The sequence below is a fragment of the Raphanus sativus genome, chromosome 3 (genome assembly GCF_000801105.2).
Source record: "Raphanus sativus cultivar WK10039 chromosome 3, ASM80110v3, whole genome shotgun sequence".
In the NCBI taxonomy this organism is placed as follows: Eukaryota; Viridiplantae; Streptophyta; class Magnoliopsida; order Brassicales; family Brassicaceae; genus Raphanus; species Raphanus sativus.
In genome coordinates this window covers 18,996,001-19,014,529 of record NC_079513.1, presented here as the reverse complement: position 1 = coordinate 19,014,529, position 18,529 = coordinate 18,996,001, and the positions used below count along the sequence as shown (strand labels likewise).

General features: G+C 36.7%; 4 protein-coding genes across 5 annotated transcripts; all 4 read left to right on the top strand.

Moving 5' to 3' along the window:
• Positions 1-3,965: 3,965 nt before the first annotated feature.
• Positions 3,966-9,099, top strand: LOC108847162 (26S proteasome non-ATPase regulatory subunit 1 homolog A). Its single transcript, XM_018620350.2, has 13 exons — positions 3,966-4,265; positions 4,712-4,781; positions 4,918-5,023; positions 5,186-5,294; positions 5,370-5,538; positions 5,839-6,293; positions 6,400-6,535; positions 6,645-6,893; positions 6,989-7,209; positions 7,297-7,555; positions 7,656-7,888; positions 7,972-8,491; positions 8,593-9,099. Exons 1-13 carry the CDS (start codon positions 4,120-4,122, stop codon positions 8,920-8,922), a joined length of 3,003 nt encoding a protein of 1,000 aa, XP_018475852.1. The 5' UTR covers positions 3,966-4,119; the 3' UTR covers positions 8,923-9,099.
• A 699-nt stretch (positions 9,100-9,798) lies between these two features.
• On the top strand, positions 9,799-11,430 carry LOC108845411 (probable xyloglucan galactosyltransferase GT12). The gene has a single exon (XM_018618625.2). It carries the CDS (start codon positions 9,799-9,801, stop codon positions 11,302-11,304), a length of 1,506 nt encoding a protein of 501 aa, XP_018474127.2. The 3' UTR covers positions 11,305-11,430.
• Positions 11,431-13,859: 2,429 nt separating this feature from the next.
• Positions 13,860-16,763, top strand: LOC108844085 (vacuolar protein sorting 38). 2 transcript variants are annotated; one of them, XM_018617287.2, is made up of 6 exons: positions 13,860-14,446; positions 14,884-15,090; positions 15,355-15,535; positions 15,722-15,861; positions 15,982-16,209; positions 16,316-16,763. In XM_018617287.2, exons 1-6 carry the CDS (start codon positions 14,255-14,257, stop codon positions 16,433-16,435), a joined length of 1,068 nt encoding a protein of 355 aa, XP_018472789.2. In that variant the 5' UTR covers positions 13,860-14,254; the 3' UTR covers positions 16,436-16,763. The 2 variants fall into 2 exon arrangements, with proteins under 2 accessions (XP_018472789.2, XP_018472790.2); XM_018617288.2 differs by having other exon boundaries at positions 13,861-14,446; positions 15,725-15,861.
• Positions 16,764-16,902: 139 nt separating this feature from the next.
• Positions 16,903-18,031, top strand: LOC130509158 (small ubiquitin-related modifier 5-like). Its single transcript, XM_057004830.1, has 3 exons — positions 16,903-17,186; positions 17,543-17,692; positions 17,810-18,031. Exons 1-3 carry the CDS (start codon positions 17,043-17,045, stop codon positions 17,879-17,881), a joined length of 366 nt encoding a protein of 121 aa, XP_056860810.1. The 5' UTR covers positions 16,903-17,042; the 3' UTR covers positions 17,882-18,031.
• Positions 18,032-18,529: the final 498 nt, after the last annotated feature.

Sequence of the window (18,529 nt, the reverse complement as noted above, 5' to 3'; positions counted from 1 at the left end):
GATAGTGTTACTTATCAAAAAGATAATTCAGATCATCAAGTTGTCGTAATACTGTGATGGATTAAGCTAATTCAACTTATATTATTCTCTGATCATTGTATTTTTCAGGAATAATAATCAATATATTCTTCTTGAAAGATAAATGTTATTTTGTTCAGACAAGAACTATGGATGCTTGATAGTTTTTTATGCTATACACATCTTTTACTTGATCCACTACATTATTCACTACTCGTACTCATGTATGTTTATTTCTTTTGTTTTAATCATATACAATATTGACTAAAAACAAACCAATAAAAATCTGACATGTTAGTCATAGAAAAACCAGTTAATTATTTTCATAATTCCTATACTCACGCTATCGTTAACCGTCCACATCATGCGCTCCACAGAAAAAACGACACCACCACACTCGCGCAACCTAGTAGAGCGCTTGGATGAGTTGGATCTAACTATACAAAGGAATGTGGTTCCCAAATTCAAATTCAAAACATTTCATCCCGCCAAACTATAGTTTTAGTATTTTACTAGAGACGCTTCCCATTCCATTCAACCTACAAAATAAAAATAAAAATAGTAAAGACGCACTTCTCTTTCACAATCTCTCAACTCTCTGGTCGATTATGCTGTAATCTCTTGAGATGGCTAATCAACTCGCTTCTCTTTTCTTCCTCCAGGTGATTTTGCAAACTATCTACGATTTTTTTTCGTTTGATTCCCATAATTATGATAATCTCTGGGAAAATTTTGTTTTAGGATCGAAACAATATAGAGTCGATTGATTTTATTTTGACGTAGACGGAAGATGAAGAAACTGTAATGGAAACGAAGATCTCGCCGGAGGAGGGGCTAGTCGGTAGCAGAAAATCTAAGAAAGTAAGATTCAGCCCTAAGACTGATAATCAAGTTTTCGAATTCACTCGATCTGCTAAGAAGAATGATAGAACGCTTCGTTGTCGCTGCCAAGATGGAGCTGCTGCTAAGGCTTCTCAGCAAGGTGGAAGTATAGAGCTAAGGCGGTTGAAGCGAAGTGTTTCTAAGGGGATAACAGTTGCTGGATACTAATGGAGATGTGTCAAGCTCAATAAGTGGGATGGTTGAGGCTGAGAAAGGACCTTCAATCACAATAAAGGTCACAAGACGGTCTAAAAGAGTTGGTAGTGCTCAAGAAGAGGGTCAATATACAGTTTTGAATGCTTAAGAACGGTTTGGAGATAAAGGTATCTAGGATGGGAGGCGGTCCAGGCGACTGGCTGCTAAAACTGAGAAACCATGCGTGGAAGCTGGGACATCAAAGTCAATAGCTTTATTACCTGCTGCTAAGCAGTCAACCGTGAACTGGCTCTAGTGATAGTGGTAGTACTCAAGAAGAGGGGAAAGATACAAATTTGATTGCTCGAGAACGGTTTGAAGGTAAAAATATCCATGATTTGAGGCAGTCCAGGAGACTGGCTGCTAAAACTGAGAAACCATGTGTGGAAAGGTAGGACATCAAAGTCGGTGACTTTGTTTCCTGCTGCTAAGCGATCTGAACGACTTGTAGACGTGGCTAGCAAAGAAGATGAAAGGGAAACATGAGAACATAGGAAGTATATGATGATTCTAAAGTTGATATGGTGCGTAGGCGGTCTATGCGATTTGTGAATGACATTAATGTGCAGATCAGTACTCAGGACAAGAGAAGGTCAGTGAGGCTTAAAGCTAGTGTAGCAAACCCATTAATAAGTCAAGGCTGCGAGGCTAATTAAAGCCTTAAAGGAAACCTGGTTGATAAGAAGACGGATAAAAATCATCCAAAAGAGTTACTAGAAATATAAAGCGGGAAAAAAATTGCCTAAAAAGACTTTGGAGGAGTCCACTCACTTTGAGCAGGAAAAAGCTCGTGGAGCTGATGTTAAAGCTGAAGGCTCTTCCAAGAAGTCGATGACAATGAATCAAGAATGCATTAAGGATAAGCCACGAGGGATAGTAATAATTGAGGACTCACCTTCTTCCTCCCAAGCCAAAGTTGCAGAATCTCGTATGATTATTGAGAAGGTTTTGGATCATACGTTGGATAAATCAGATGATAGTTCCTAAAGGTTAAACACTCAAGCGATGAATTTTGAATGTATGGAAGAAGAATGCGAAGAGAAACTTGAGCGAGACACATTTTCAATGCTCTTGTCAAATCGATCCTAATAGCAAAGATAAATTCACATCTTTCTTCGTAAGGTATTTGTTATTTACATCCCTTAGATTATATTTGCGAAGTGATTTTGCCATATATCATCTCTACAATCAGTTTCACAAAACAAATATTACATGGCTACTAAAATTGATGACATGGCTTCCGGAAAAATATGAAATGGATAATTTCATTTAATGTTATTTATATTTTTGGCAAACTTATTAGAATATGGTAATAATTCATATATTACATTTAATATTGATATTTATTTGGTAAACTTTTTTAAAATATGATAATAGCTCACATATCATCTATAAAATAAATATATTTATATATAACCTTTCAAATTTCGAAATATTATTATTTTTTTGTATAATTATACAATTTGTATTACTAGAACTTTCAAAAATTTCTACAATTTTTTTAAAAATTAAATATCTAATCATAATATTATTAGTTTCTTATATATCAACAAATTTTATAAATATTGTTTAGGCTAATTTTTATAATTATATAATTTTATATCATTTTTATTAGTTTTATACAAATTGATTTTATATATATCAAATATATATTAAATATTAGTAATAAAATAGTAAAATCTATAATATTTAATAAAATTTATTTTTAAATATAAGTTAGATTTAAAAAATTACTTACTGCACATGGTGCATGAAAACATCTAGTATTTTGTTAAATGAGTTGCAATAAATTTGATCTTGTAATTTTGTAATATTATTTAGCAAATTGGCAATGAAATTTTTTTTTTTGGGGCAACTTGGCAAAGAAAATATAAACTAACAAAATATAAACTAAAATTTGTGTGGAGTTTTAGAATTTTACGAATTAAAAGGTTTCTTAAAGTTGAGTAGATTTGATGAATTCGTGTCAAAAATTTTGTATAAATTATCATTGATTATTATTGATTATCATGAATTTCCATATATGACTTTCTTTCTCCAAAACTTTCCTTCTAATACATATATATGTGTGTGTGTTTTTTCTAAAAAAACACCTTTTGTGAAATATTGTTATTTGATACTAAAGTAAAATTTTGCTTTATAATAATGATAGTCTTACTTAATTTTTATTTATATTCTTATGTTTAATATATATATATATATGTGTTCTAAAAAAAATCGTGAAATATAGTTATTTGATACTAAAGTAATTTTTTTGATTTTTAATAATGATTGTCTTGCTTAATTTTTATTTATATTCTTATGTTTAATACAAAACTATGAATTTTCTCATAATATTGTCTCAAATGATTTTGTTATAATTTTATTTCTTTTACTATCATTCACTTAACAGTAAAAATGTAATACAAAACTTTTATATTTGTGTGTATGTGTGTTTTAATTTCATAGATTTTAAGAATCTTATGAGTGTACATGGTATTTCCAAAGTTGAGTATTATGAGTAAAACTAAAAAAAATCCATGTCCCAACAACAAGAAACTTTAATATAATTACAAAATCTATAAAAGCTAAACTTTTTGAATAACAAGAGATTTACATAGAATTTAAAAGTACATAAACCAATAACAAAGGATTTTAATAAGATTGTTAAAATCCACATACCAATAATAATGGTTTCTCTAAATTTTCTAAATCAATTAAAATTCAACCACCAATAACCCCCCTTAGATTATTATTAGCAATTTTTCGCTACGTTTAAATTAATTGGATCAATAACAATTTTCACAAAATAATAGACCAAAGTGCAATTAACCTATACATCGGGAGAAGTTGCTAATATCCTGACTTGTTGGGTAAGTCTCCTAAATATTCGATAAGTTCCCAACTCACTCACTACTCCTTTCTTCCTCCGACTCTCCTGCTGCTCTGCTCTCTCATTCTTTTACTTCAAATCCGGTAGAGAGATTCAAGACGAGAGTTTCGTCAGTCATCTAATTAGGGTTTCGATTAGCGTTTCTTCGATCAATGGCCGCCGCCATGGTTAGTTCCGCCGGAGGGTTACTGGCAATGCTGAACGAGCCTCAGCCTTCCTTGAAGCATCACGCCCTCTCGCATCTCAACAACTTGGTCGATCGATTCTGGCCCGAGATCTCCACCAGTGTCCCCATCATGTAAAAATTCTCTTGACTTTTCTTGTTTTTTTTTTTCCGATTTGAGAATTAGGGTTTTTGATTCGAGTAGAGATTTGGTCTCTCTGTTCTTGGGTCTGTCGATTTGGGTTAGATTTAGTGGTTGGGATATGAAAGGAACGTGCTTTTCTTTGAGATGATTAGCTTTAGCAAGTCTCTGTAGTGATCTTAGTAGATTGTGAATGAGTCAGACTTGAGCAAATAAATGCTTGTCTTTGTGTAATTGAGTTCTATTTTTGTTGGATGTTAGAGTCTTGGATTCCTTTTTCTTCATCGCCTTACCTGCTATTGTTGTTAGATCGAGGTGTAGATGCGGTGCTGTGCTGGCACAGGGATTAGGTTTTCTGAAACTATTAGTTGTTAGATCAATACATAGATTTTCTTTTTGTTTTTGCGCTGTTTGATTCAAGAGACGTTTCTGTTTGCAGAGAGAGTTTATATGAGGACGAAGAATTCGATTTGCATCAAAGGCAGCTTGCTGCTTTGCTGGTCTCTAAGGTACGATCTAGTGTTTGCTAAACTTAAGTGGTGTCAGGTTACAGATTAAATTTGCTACATATATGTTAGTGACAAAACGTATAGTTACACTCAAGGCATTATTTTCTCTTGATGGTGATTTGTATCTTTATCGCAGGTTTTCTATTACTTGGGCGAGCTCAATGATTCGTTGTCTTACGCCCTTGGAGCTGGACCCTCATTTGATGTTTCAGAAGATACTGATTATGTTCATACGCTTCTAGGTGAGGATTGAGAAGCTTGTATCTGAGTTTACTCTTTTTTCTTTGCGATTCACTCACTATAACTCTAGCTAGGGTACTGTTGACTGCAATATTCATGGAAGATAAGAACGTATCAAATTTGGATGAATATTTGCTCACATGATGCTTTTGTTTTATTTTCAGCCAAAGCAATTGATGAATATACCTGTCTCAGAAATAAGGCAATCGAGTTAAAAGAGATGGTGGACATTGATGCCAGGCTCGAGGCCATTGTTGAAAGAATGCTTGAAAAGTATGTATGCCTGAAAATCTAATGCTCTAGTCATCTTAGTGCCTCAATTATTCTTACATGGTTTTCTTTGTGCAGATGCATCACTGATGGAAAGTATCAACAGGCCATGGGCATTGCGATAGAATGCCAGAGATTGGATAAGTTGGAGGATGCTATCACAGCGAGCGATAATGTTCAGGGAACTTTATCATATTGCATCAATGTTTCTCATTCCTTTGTTAACCACAGAGAGTATAGACACGAGGTAAGACTAATAGTCTCAAACTTTGATTGAATAGAATATAGATGTTGTGATACTGCTGATTGAGTAGAACGGTATGGTTTTGCCTCATCGGGGTCTGGCAGATATTATGATCATTTAGTAGTCTCTATGTTGCATCTTCCCAGTACCATGTCTGGTAACGTTTTGTATGATAGCATTATCTGTCTCTAAGAATTGACATCTGAGATGTGTCGAGCTTGTATTGATAAAATCCTCTTTCTAGGTTTATTTTAGTTTAGTGTTTATTTGGAAGTGTGATGACATCCTTGTGTATTCTTTCAGGTGCTTACCTTACTTGTTAAAGTCTACCAAGAGCTGCCTTCTCCTGATTATTTGAGCATTTGCCAATGCCTCATGTTTTTGGATGAACCAAAAGGTGTTGCAAGCATATTGGAGAAGCTTCTTCGCTCAGAGAGCAAGGATGATGCTTTATTAGCATTGCAAATTGCATTTGATCTTGTGGAGAACGAGCACCAGGCCTTTCTCTTGAGTGTTAGAGATCGTCTTCCTGCCCCCAAAACACGCCCTGTTGAAGTAGTCCAGGCTGCGACCACTGCTCCGACTGAGAATCCTTCGGGAGATGTTCAGATGACGGATGGAACTCCAGCTCCGACAATTGTGCACGAGACGGATCCAGTTGACGCTACATATGCTGAGAGGCTAACCAAGATTAAGGGAATCTTATCTGGGGAGACATCTATTCAGCTGACACTTCAGTTTCTTTACAGCCACAACAAGTAAGCTACTGTTGAAGTTTTGATATCTTGAAAGGAGATACGTATTATAAAATTGTTTCTTTCAGGAAGTAATCATATGCTTCATTGATAATATTGTCTTCTGTAGATCGGACCTGCTGATACTAAAGACAATCAAACAGTCTGTCGAGATGCGAAACAGTGTTTGCCACAGTGCTACAATATACGCTAATGCCATAATGCATGCTGGAACTACAGTGGACACTTTTCTTAGAGAGAATTTGGTAAATGTTACATCCACTGTAATATTTCTTTATGTTTGAAGTCGACTGTGTGGCTTAGTGTTTATCACTTTCTTTTTATTTATTTTTTGTTCTTTTTGGAAATTGACAGGATTGGCTAAGCAGGGCCACCAATTGGGCTAAATTTAGTGCTACAGCTGGATTAGGTGTTATTCACCGAGGTCACCTGCAGCAGGGTAGGTCATTGATGGCTCCATACTTGCCTCAAGGAGGAGCAGGTGGTGGCGGGAGTCCCTATTCCGAAGGAGGTGCTCTATATGCACTCGGACTAATTCATGCAAACCATGGCGAAGGCATCAAAGAATTTCTACGTGATAGCTTACGCAGTACCAATGTTGAGGTGATTAGTTGATGTCTTACTTGATATAGTCCTTTCTCAATTCCATGTCAGCCTCTTTGCTCAGGGATAATTTGTATTCTGAAATGTGGATGCAGGTCATTCAACATGGAGCTTGTTTAGGTCTTGGTTTGTCAGCTATTGGGACTGCTGATGAAGAGATATATGATGATGTCAAAAGCGTGCTTTATACCGACAGTGCCGTTGCTGGTGAAGCTGCTGGTATCAGCATGGGTTTATTATTGGTTGGAACTGCGACTGAAAAGGCAAGTGAGATGCTCGCTTACGCTCATGAGACACAGCATGAGAAGATAATAAGGTAATGTTGGAGTTTTTTTTTGGCGATGAGAGTCGATGGTATTTTGAATGAGCATTTACCTAATCAGCATTCTGGTGTGATTTTTAGGGGATTGGCTCTAGGCATAGCTCTTACAGTATACGGCAGAGAAGAAGGAGCAGATACCTTGATTGAGCAGATGACTAGAGATCAAGATCCTATCATCCGTTATGGTGGCATGTACGCACTGGCATTGGCTTACAGTGGAACAGCAAACAATAAAGCAATTCGTCAATTGCTTCACTTTGCTGTATCTGATGTCAGTGATGATGTTAGAAGGACTGCTGTTCTGGCACTTGGATTCGTCTTATACTCTGATCCAGAGCAGGTCAGTTTCAGATGCTCTCTTTCTTGTGACCACTAACTCCTACTTCTTTAGTTTTTCCAGGGATTTATCCTGATATCATTGAATTTTTTCTTTTCTGTAGACTCCTCGTATTGTATCATTACTTTCTGAGTCGTACAACCCACATGTTCGCTATGGAGCGGCACTTGCAGTAGGTATTTCTTGTGCAGGCACTGGCCTCAGCGAAGCCATATCCTTGTTGGAGCCACTTACATCAGATGTGGTGGACTTCGTTCGTCAAGGTGCTTTGATTGCAATGGCCATGGTGATGGTCCAAATTAGCGAAGCAAGCGACTCCCGTGTTGGAGCATTTAGGTGAGTACATATCTATTTCTCTTGAGCATTTGGGAGGTAGAGAATATTTTGGTAGACTGATATTTTTTTAATATGTTTTACAGGCGGCAACTTGAAAAGATCATACTCGACAAGCACGAGGACACAATGAGCAAGATGGGAGCGATTCTGGCCTCTGGTATTCTCGATGCCGGTGGTAGGAACGTTACTATAAGATTGCTCTCTAAGACCAAACATGACAAAGTCACTGCTGTTATTGGCCTCGCTGTCTTCAGCCAGTTTTGGTATTGGTACCCTCTGATCTACTTCATTAGTTTGGCCTTCTCACCAACGGCTTTCATCGGATTAAACTACGACCTTAAGGTCCCAAAGTTCGAGTTCATGTCGCATGCAAAACCGTCTTTGTTTGAGTACCCAAAACCCACCACAGTTGCAACCTCCAATACCGCTGCTAAACTTCCAACCGCTGTTCTCTCAACCTCCGTTAAAGCAAAAGCTAGGGCTAAGAAAGAAGCAGAGCAGAAAGCTAATGCTGAAAAAACATCTGGTGCCGAAAAGTCTGTCAGTGAAAGTGGATCTGGAAAAGAAAAAGGATCATCTGAGAAGGAAGGAGACGTTATGCAGGTAGTGTTTTCTTTTCTAGCCTCTTCTAGTAGCTTCTGTGGTTGAGTGCCAGATTAGTCACATAATAAGGTTTCTTTTGTTTTGACCATCTTTTCTGTCAGGTCGATAGCACAGCAGCGGTTGAGAAGAAAGCTGCTGAGCCAGAGCCAGCGTTTGAGATTCTAGTAAACCCAGCTAGAGTAGTCCCAGCTCAAGAGAAATACATTAAGCTACTTGAAGACAGCAGATACGTACCGGTGAAGCTGGCTCCATCTGGTTTCGTTCTTCTCAAAGACTTGCGTGAACACGAGCCAGAGGTTCTCTCTTTGACCGATGCACCAACTTCAACAGCTTCTCCAGCTACTGGTACAGCGGCGGCTACACAAGGAACCACGGCTATGGCCGTAGATGACGAGCCACAACCTCCACAAGCCTTTGAATACGCCTCATGATTCTATTTTCTTTTAAAATTAGTTGGAATGTTGTTGGTTCTGTTGAAAGACAAAAACATAGTTCTTTGAACTTTTGAGACTGCTTCTTGGCATTTGAAAATTGAATTCAAGTTCAAGTACGATCTTGTGTTAACTTCTCGTTTGATCATTATCTAAATTTCAGTCATTTTGTTTTCATGTGGCTCAGTCACAAACTTGTGGTAAAAGAGGCTAAAGGTACATACGTTAAAACACGGTTTAAGCTTAAAGATTAACATACGTTAAGAATGAAGATTCAGCTAATTTTGACAGAAATCTGATAGTCTTTGACATTATTAAGATTATTTCCAGCAAATTAGTCGCTTAACCTTTTCCCCAAAGAGGGTAATATTGGATTAAATGTATTTTGCTACTAATATAAATTATTCCTTCATAGGAAAGTATTTTCTTACGATCAATATATTAAGCATAAATAGTTCACAGGAAAATGTTATCTAAAATGGCAACAAATTCAATTAGAATCAAGAAGTTGAAACTGAACGGTCAAGAGTAAGTACTTTTGGTAAAATCTTAAATTGCAAATATATTATTAGTATAAATAATTATTAATTTCTGTTATTTTTTCCCTATAATTTGTGTACAAGAAAAGTTGAGATCTCTTTTGACAGATGTAGTGTCCGTGATGGAAACTTCTTCGAAACAGAGATGTATTTGATTAGAATCCATTGAATACAAATCTTCATAAATGGTATTGTATTTTCTTTATTTGGGAAACATAATTAAAAACCATTAACAAAGAAGAAGCCACTTTTCTTAGACCACACACATCCGTTTAGTCTTTGTTTTATATAACAACTACCACTTTCTTACAAACGAGTTAAAGAACACACATAGACGATGAGACCAGTTCCAAGGCTTTCGGTTGTCATCTCAGTTACGTTTGTGTTCTGTCTCTTCCTTCTGTTTCAACTCCATGTATCAAATTTATTCGGAAAAAATCCACAAATCACTCATCAAGTAAACAACTTATTCATCTCCTTTGCTTCTTCTTCACATCATCAAACCCAAAACCTCACAAGATTTACGAACGAGAGCGATGGAAACAGAGCAAAACATCCCGAGGAAGAAGATACTTGTGCAGGAAGGTACATATATATGCACAATATTCCAAGCACATTCAACGACGACATCATCAGAGACTGTCGAGCGCTCATCAAATGGTTCACAATGTGTCCATTCATGGTCAATTCCGGCCTCGGCCCCCAGATTTCAGAGACCGATAACAAGACGACATCTTATGTCTTAACCTCGAAAACCGGTTCTTGGTACGCAACAAACCAGTTCTTGCTAGCGGTTATCTTCCGTGAGAGGATGAAACATTACGAGTGTTTGACCAACGATTCATCTCTAGCCTCAGCGTTCTACGTCCCCTATTACGCGGGGTTTGACGTGAGCCGTCACCTCTGGGGATACAACACAACGGTTAGAGACGAATTAGGTATAAAGCTGGCTAAATGGCTAAGAGAGAGACCCGAGTGGAGGAAGATGAACGGTCGAGATCACTTCTTTGTAACAGGACGGATCGGTTGGGACTTCAGGAGAGGTTTAGATGATGATTCAGAGTGGGGAAGCAAACTGATGATGTTGCCAGAGTTCTCTAAAATGACCATGTTATCAATAGAGACCACTGCTTGGACCAATGAGTTTGCGGTTCCTTATCCTACTTACTTCCATCCCAAGAGCTTGTCCGAAGTTAGGAGATGGCAGAGAAAGGTGAAGACTGTGACGAGGAAGTATTTGTTTTCGTTTGTTGGAGCTCCAAGGCCGCAAATGGATGGATCTATAAGAGGGGAGATCATAAAGCAATGCCTTGCGTCTCACGGTAGGTGTAAGTTTCTTGATTGTAATAAAGGTCAAGACTGCGATAACCCGGTTAAGGTAATGGAAGTGTTTCAGCGTTCGGTTTTCTGTTTACAACCTAGAGGAGATTCGTATACTAGAAGATCGATATTCGATTCGATTTTAGCCGGTTGTATACCGGTTTTCTTCCATCCTGGTTCGGGTTATAACCAGTACATGTGGTATTTTCCAAAGGATTATACCAAGTATTCGGTTTATATACCGGAGAGCGGAATGAAGAATGGTATAGTTAGTCTCAGGAACTTGTTGGGTAAGATTGATTGGGTGAGTATTATGAGGATGAGGAAGGAAGTTGTGGAGCTCATACCGAAGATAATATACACCAAACCGGGATTGGTTGGACCAGAGAAGATTGAAGATGCGTTTGAGATTGCGGTGGATAGGGTTATTGAGAGGGTAGCAATGGTTAAGAGGATGATGGAAACAGGGAAAGATCTTCAGAGTGAGTATTCACAGACAAGGGACTTGAAAAAACTTGAGTAAATCACATGGAAGTTATTGGTTTTTTTGTTGTTGTTATTATTCTGTAAGATTTATAAGAAAGTTGAGTGAAAATCATATAGTAACATGTTGGTAGAAGATAAACAGATTTCTTAAGACAGTGTTATGTGGCTGGGATATTAGATAGCAAATAGCATGCTCAAAATGCATTATATGCATAATTACATATTTCTCTTCTTTTTTTCTTCCTTTTACTTTCTTCTTCCGAGTACGTTCCATAAGTTGTGGAGCAAGAACAGTATAGAATATAACCATTCCAAAGAAACCGAATCCATGACTTGCTATGAAATATTTAGCCTTGCTCATTGGTAGATATACCAATTAGGATTGAAATCCTCAGCTTGCAACCCGAATCCGCTTGGATTTGGACTTAATTATATAAGTTTTTTTTTTTGAAATTGGACTTTTCTGGCTTAGTCTGCTTAAACTGTAATTGTATAGGCTTAAACCTGTTTGGGAAAAAACTGATCTGAAAATTCGAAATTTATATTTTAATTTACTTAATGATTTAACAATGGTTTTCATGTAGTAAACAAATATAGAATTATCAATAACATCAGAAAAAAATATAGAATTAATGGTAATTTCTTAAATAAGTATGAAATTAGTGGTAATATCTTAAACAAATATATAATTTTGGTTTTAGATTTATTGTAACTAGTTCTAATTATCTATTTTAAACTCTAAAAAAATCAAAAAAACTCTAAAATCTTCTAACTGGACCATGTTTTGAAATAAAGACTCAAATTTTTTGCTAGACGACCAAACTATATTTAAATAATAATGAATTTTGCGAGTTTTGAGCTTGACGGGCCGAACCAACCCCTACTCATAAGTAAGAACCAACCCCTACTCATAAGTAATTGAGAGGGATAAACACGATGTTTTTTATCAACGAAAAAGCATATCTTTTTTTTTTTTGAAACTAACGAAAAAGCATATCCATACATTGTAAATCTTAAATTATATGATTTGTTGAGTAAAAAAGTGTTAATAGTTCAATCCAAATTCAATATGAACCATAATTATTTCTTTCTCTTTTCTTATTTTACTTTTCCAAAAGAAAAAGTTGATATTTGACGTGGATTAAATCTATTTTTAGTGATATATGTTTTTAATTGTATTCTATTTTGTAGTAAAAAATAAAGTAATAGATAAAAATACAGTAATATAATATAATTATTTTTAGACTAATCTTATTTTTACTGCATTATATAATTAAAATATAATAAAATTTTATGGAAATTTAATTCTAAAATGAAATTTGGACTAAAAAAATAAAGCAAAATAAAAGATGATATTGGCCCTCTTCATTTAGCTATCGCGCGACCTGCTACATACGATCAGCTCCAGGTCGCAGAGTGTTGTTTGTTTTTCTGTTGCGTAACATGCGACCTGCAATTGGTCGCAAACGTAAGTTACAGATCGTTGTTCGTATTGAGTCACGCGATCAGTCGAAGGTTCCAATCCAAGTCACGCGAAAAATAGTGACTAAAAGTTAAGAAAATTTTGGTCGCGCGACTTGTTCACAGATCGCAAGTTACACGACATGTAAACAAACATAATTTTTATCGCAGGTCGCATATTTAGTCGCAGGTCGTACATCGCAGGTCACGCGACACATAAACGAACATAATCTTAATCGCAAGTCGCGCAACACGTGAACATGGCCATAGCAACACCACTTGTATCATTTTGGTTTGGGCTTTTTCATTAAACGAAACATCTCTCTATAGGAACGAATAATCGGTAAGAACTCTCCACCTTCTCTCTTGTTCTGAGTTTCAATATTGTTTTCTCCGTTCATTGGCTCTGGTGGCTTTCTCAGCACCGGAGCTGGTTTCTTTTTTCGGTTTTTGGCGTTTATGGTAGATCGTGGTTCGAAGACTCAAAGGTTTCATTTTTGATGTTTCAACCTCCCTTCTAGTATGTCTGGTTGGCTTTAAATCTAACATGCAAGACCCGATTTATGGTTTTAATGGTTCAATATTGATCTTCGAGCTTTCTCTCTGCCTTGTTTGTTCCTATTGATCTGACCTGGTTTCGATCCTTTCTAGTCTTATTATTGTGACTAGTTCTGTCTGGATTGGGTTGTGGCTCGCTCCTTGTCTTTACCCCTGAGATTTGATCGAAATCTCGCCATATCAATTTGCTTCTTCTTGGTGTATCCTATATTGTCTATGGTTCGACATTACCTTCGGCTGTGATTGCCGAAAATCGAAGCTCCGAGCTCTGTATTATCTGTGCTATTCTCCATAGGAGGAGTCAGTCATCAACAAAGATTTTGGTGGTTTTTTATCAAGGTTTACAAGGTGTTTGTTTGTTCTGAAGTTCAATTTGTTATCTTTGTTGAACATGTATCGGTTTTCGCTAGCATCTTTGCCAGAGTTTTCTCTTTGTACTGCTGGTTTTTCAGTGTGTAAAAATGTATTTTTCTTTGGATGAACGAAATCTTTCAGTATTAAAAAATAAAGGAACGAATAATCGGTAAACTGGTTTGGTTTGGTAACAAACAACTTTTAGTTAACTAATCAATCATGCTTTACACGAGAAATCGCAATCAGTTTGGGCGGATCCAACGGTTCTTACTGCTTAACCCGCTCTTTATAAAATACCCGCCCGGAAGTATCCGACCCGAAAGATTCTCTCTCTCTCTCTTTCCTAAAGTAACAAACCTTCAAAAAATTCTGCGAAATCTGAAAAAAAAAAATCTGAAGGACGAATCAGCCTGAGAAGCTTCTTCTCCTTCAATACTTTGATCCCACGCATCGATCTCGCATCAAATCACCGCCGGTCGATTCGAGTTTTCACATAGGGTTTTGATCATTTCTGATCCGATCCACGCTCCTAAAAACTGGTGATGAAAGTCGAATGAAGAGATATGGATCTTACCGTAGAGACTTGCGTGGCGTAGTCTCTGAGAGAATTGCTGATGGGAGGAGAAACGGGGACAAGTTCGTCGGAGAAGCTGAGAAGAGGCGATCGAGAAGAGGAGGATGTGAAGGTTATCGAGTGGGAAGAGTTCGACCATGAGCTGACTCGGTTGTGGAGTCTTTCCTCTGCTCTTAAGTTAGCCACAGAGAAGAAGCTAACCCTTCAGCCCAAACTCGAGTCTCTTATTCAGGTTTCTTTCTCTTTACCCATGTGTCATGTCTGATTTTGATCAGGTTCGAGTGGTTTTTACTACTGGCAATGTCTTAACGAATTTGAATGAAGCTAACTAGAAACTCATTCAATGCTATTAGATGGTTTTGATCACTTTCTGAGTGGAAAGCATCAATTTTTATTACTGACATTGTCTTAACGAATGTGAATGAAGGCTAGCTAGAAATGTGTTTTGTCTTAACGAATGTGAATGAAGCTAGCTAGACAAGTAGTGTGGTCATTGTCCGTAAAGGAGTGGCTTTTTTGTTGTTGGCTGTTGAGTCTTGTTGTTCTTGATGTACTAACTTAGTTAAAGTTTGACACTTTTAACCATAAGAAGTTATCTCTTACTTTTATCTACTCAGTGAGCTTTAATTGCTTAGCCCGCGGATTAGCGGGCGGCCACATTTCGGGCAGGTTAGTGCTGATTCACTGAGACGTACTAATGAGCTTGAAGAGATGCGGCAGCGGCTGGAAGCAAGAAAATTGCTAGTGGAGAAGACGTCAGTTGCTTGCAAAGTCACTGAGCAGGATCTTAAAGTGAAAGAGGATAGTCTCAGTGCAGAGGTGAGATCTTTGCTAGTTGGCGGCACAACTCTTTCAATCGCTAAAAGCAAGTTGCAGGTATGAATAATCTCATTCAATGCCAAAAACAAAACAAAAACAAAAATTTCTTATTGGGATAGTGTTTGGCTATTTCAGTTTAGTTTTTTTTTTAGATATTTCTTCATTCAAATATCTCATAGTTTTGTTATGAGTTAGTGATTTGATCACAGTTCCGCCTCAACAAGGCAAACTGATTCTGTGTAGTATATACTATTCGTGCTATGACCAGTTGGTGAATGATTGAATCATAGATACAGTATGTTGCTTCCTTTCCTGTTACAGGAGTCGAACTGCCAACTAGAAGGAGAGAGTGGTTATACTCATCTGAAGATTGTAACGAATAAGCTGAGAAAGAGGCAGCAGTACATGGTCACCCAAGTTTCATCTATCTATCCCTTGAAGATTGAGGCTGGACCTTCGCAAGACCAAGAATTGGAGTCACTTCCAGGTGGCAGTAGATTAGGTCAGTTATATGATCTGAGTCTAAACGCTTAAGACGATATGCTTTGATGAAACCCAACTCATTGTCACGTAACAATGATTTCAGCATTAACTTTGACTTTTGTTTGTTGTTTAAGTGTTTGAAAAAAAATTCTTTGTTGCAGCATCTAACCTTCTTGACTTGCTTATATTTATTTAATGGATTTAGTAGGAACTAAGCCTGTGAGTCAAGGATCAGTGAGAATCCTGGGGTTGCCTTTTAGTATGGCCCCGTTTACAAAGATGAGCTTCTTCACTGACAAGAAAGAAGTTCAGAAGTCGGCAACTGCCCTAGGATATGTAGCTCATGTGTGTTCTCGCTATTGACTAAAACTTGCTTCATACTTTAGTTTTTCTGTGTGTCGCCTTAACTCTCTTTGGCTTTGGTTGGATAGAAAGTACTAAAGGCTTCCTGTTTGGATGTTGCAGGCTGTGTCCCTATTAGCTCCCTACTTGGGTGTGCCTATTCGTTATCCTTTGCGCCTAGGTGGTTCCAAAACGTACATTCGAGACTATGCGCCTTACATGGAGCCTTCACCATCAGATATGTCTACGATTTCCACTCTTTCCCAAAGCTCTAAGTTTGTAGAGTTCCCTCTGTTTTTGGATGGGCAAGATACAACACGAGCTGCCTACGCTGTCTTCTTATTAAACAAGGTTAGTTCAAGAAAGTCTTTCGGTTTTGTTCCTCTCCCCTGGTGCTTGAAAAACGAAGAAAGCATATTTTCTTCTTCCCTCATCTAACTGTAGTTACGTATCACAGAACATCGAGCAGCTCCTGAACTTTGTTGGGGAAAACAGTCTAGGACCACGTCAGGTTCTAGCTAACCTCAAGGAGCTAATCAGAATCATCCAGTCACCAGATTATATAATACATTCTTGATGATGGATGGTGAAGATATCCAACACTGTTTTCTCTTCTTGTAGATGGATCAACTTCTTCTTACACATCTTCAGTTGTCTCTTTTTTTTTTTTTTTTGCATCTTCTCACAAGTTAACAGTTTTTTGGTGATAAAAAGTCAGGTTTTGTACTCGTTATAGAACTCTTAGACATGGAAATTCTCTTTAGAATAATCTCTGTAAGTGTCATGACATTTACTGGTTTGGAGATAGTAAAAGAAAGTCTAGTTCTTGTAAGTTCTAACAGATGTATTATTTTGCTTTTGGAATATGTTTTACCATCCATGTAAATAGGGAGACTCTTTGCTTTCTTTTTTCTGTCTGTTGGGATGTGCAAGTGTGTGATTTGACGATCAGGACGCAATAATGATAGATACAATATCAAGGGTGAAAAACGGAACTTCAAAAAAAGTAAAAAAAGACAATGAACCAATGGGAGTCTTAGCCGAGGATTGTCTTTTAATGCTCAAACCTCTTCACATTCATCAGTTTCTTCAGCTTTGCTCTCTATAAATTCAGAAGAAACCTCAAACATCACCTAAGCGCTTCTGAAAGTATAACCACATAAACCTAAGTTAAAATCTCAACAATGGCGGGTTCCTTTACACACACTACCTCTACTTCTTCTGTACCAAAGAAGTCTCCATCTCCTGAATCATCAAGCCAAAAGTCTCCACCACCACCTGAATCATCAAGCCAAAAGAAGATTATGATCAAAGTCAAGAGCCAACAGGTCTCTCTCTCTATCTCTTTCTCGGTCTGCATGACTGCTGCATCATTAAGCTTTTTTCCCTGCTATGAAATATTTTTGTTCCTTTTTTCTTTTGGTGTAATATTTTTGTTCCTTTTTTCTTTCCCTAAATAGAAACTTCTCTTTCGTATTTGCAACTGTTCTTGAAGTTTCTATCGTTTATGAGTTCTCTCACCCTTCCATTTCTTCGCCTATAAGTCAACAAACAGTTTTAGAAAAACAATTACAACACGGTTCTTTAAAAGATTTTTTTTAACATATGTGTTAAATTCTTGTTTTGTCAAAAAGAAAACAATTATAAGTCTTGAAATATATATTTAAAAATGGGAAACGCACAGGACGGAGGCGAGGATCTCTACAAGATTGGTGAGAATGCACCTCTGAAGAAACTAATGACTGCTTACTGCGTGAAGAAAAACTTAGATCTCAGTACTGTCAGATTCATCTTTAAGAAAAAAGGACTCAAACCACGACATACTCCTTCTCAGGTTTTTTAATCTCTCTCAGTGACCTATTCCCTTTTTTTCCTTCTGAATGAATTACTCTCAATTTACCCCCTAAGAAACTCTTAATATTAACATTTTCACCTTTTTTTTTGGCCACAGCTTAAGATGGAAAATAACGATATCATTGATACAGTCACGGAACAAGGCGGTGGCGGTCCTTACAACGCTTGATGTCGCCTGAGTTTCAAGTCTCCACAACAAGAAACGGATACTTAAGCTTTGTGCAAGACTTTTTACATTCAGTTTCTAGTTGTTGCATCTCAGGTCTAAAAGTTTGTTGTCCAGTTGATTTTAATTCGTAATATTAACATATCATCGCTATTATCTCCATGTGGTTTACAAAATCTATCATTAAAATGTTAGTAAAATCTGAAAATGCCAACCTAATTTAGACGAAAACACAGAGAACATTTAATGGTATGTATATATTAAACTAAAAAAAACAGGGTGCACTATACATTTTCAAAGATTATATTCCAATCAACTTACAAATTAACAAATAAACAACATTAAAATATTGGTTTAAATATATGCTCAATAAAAAGTATTGTCAAATATTTTAGAAGTTTATCTACACAAATATGAATAATTTTATGTACAGAGTTTATAAAAATAGACTTGTAATCAATGTCTATTTCCATTAAATTAAATTTTATCCACACAAAACAATTCTAAGTTTTCAAAAGCATGTAAACTAGTTCTATCCACGGCAGTACTCCAAAGTTAGTTGTCATCCATTTTGTCGTAATATTTAAATTATTAAATTAATTAATTATTTTTTTCCCTGTCTCGTGAGTTGTGGGTGAAATAGTTTTTTTT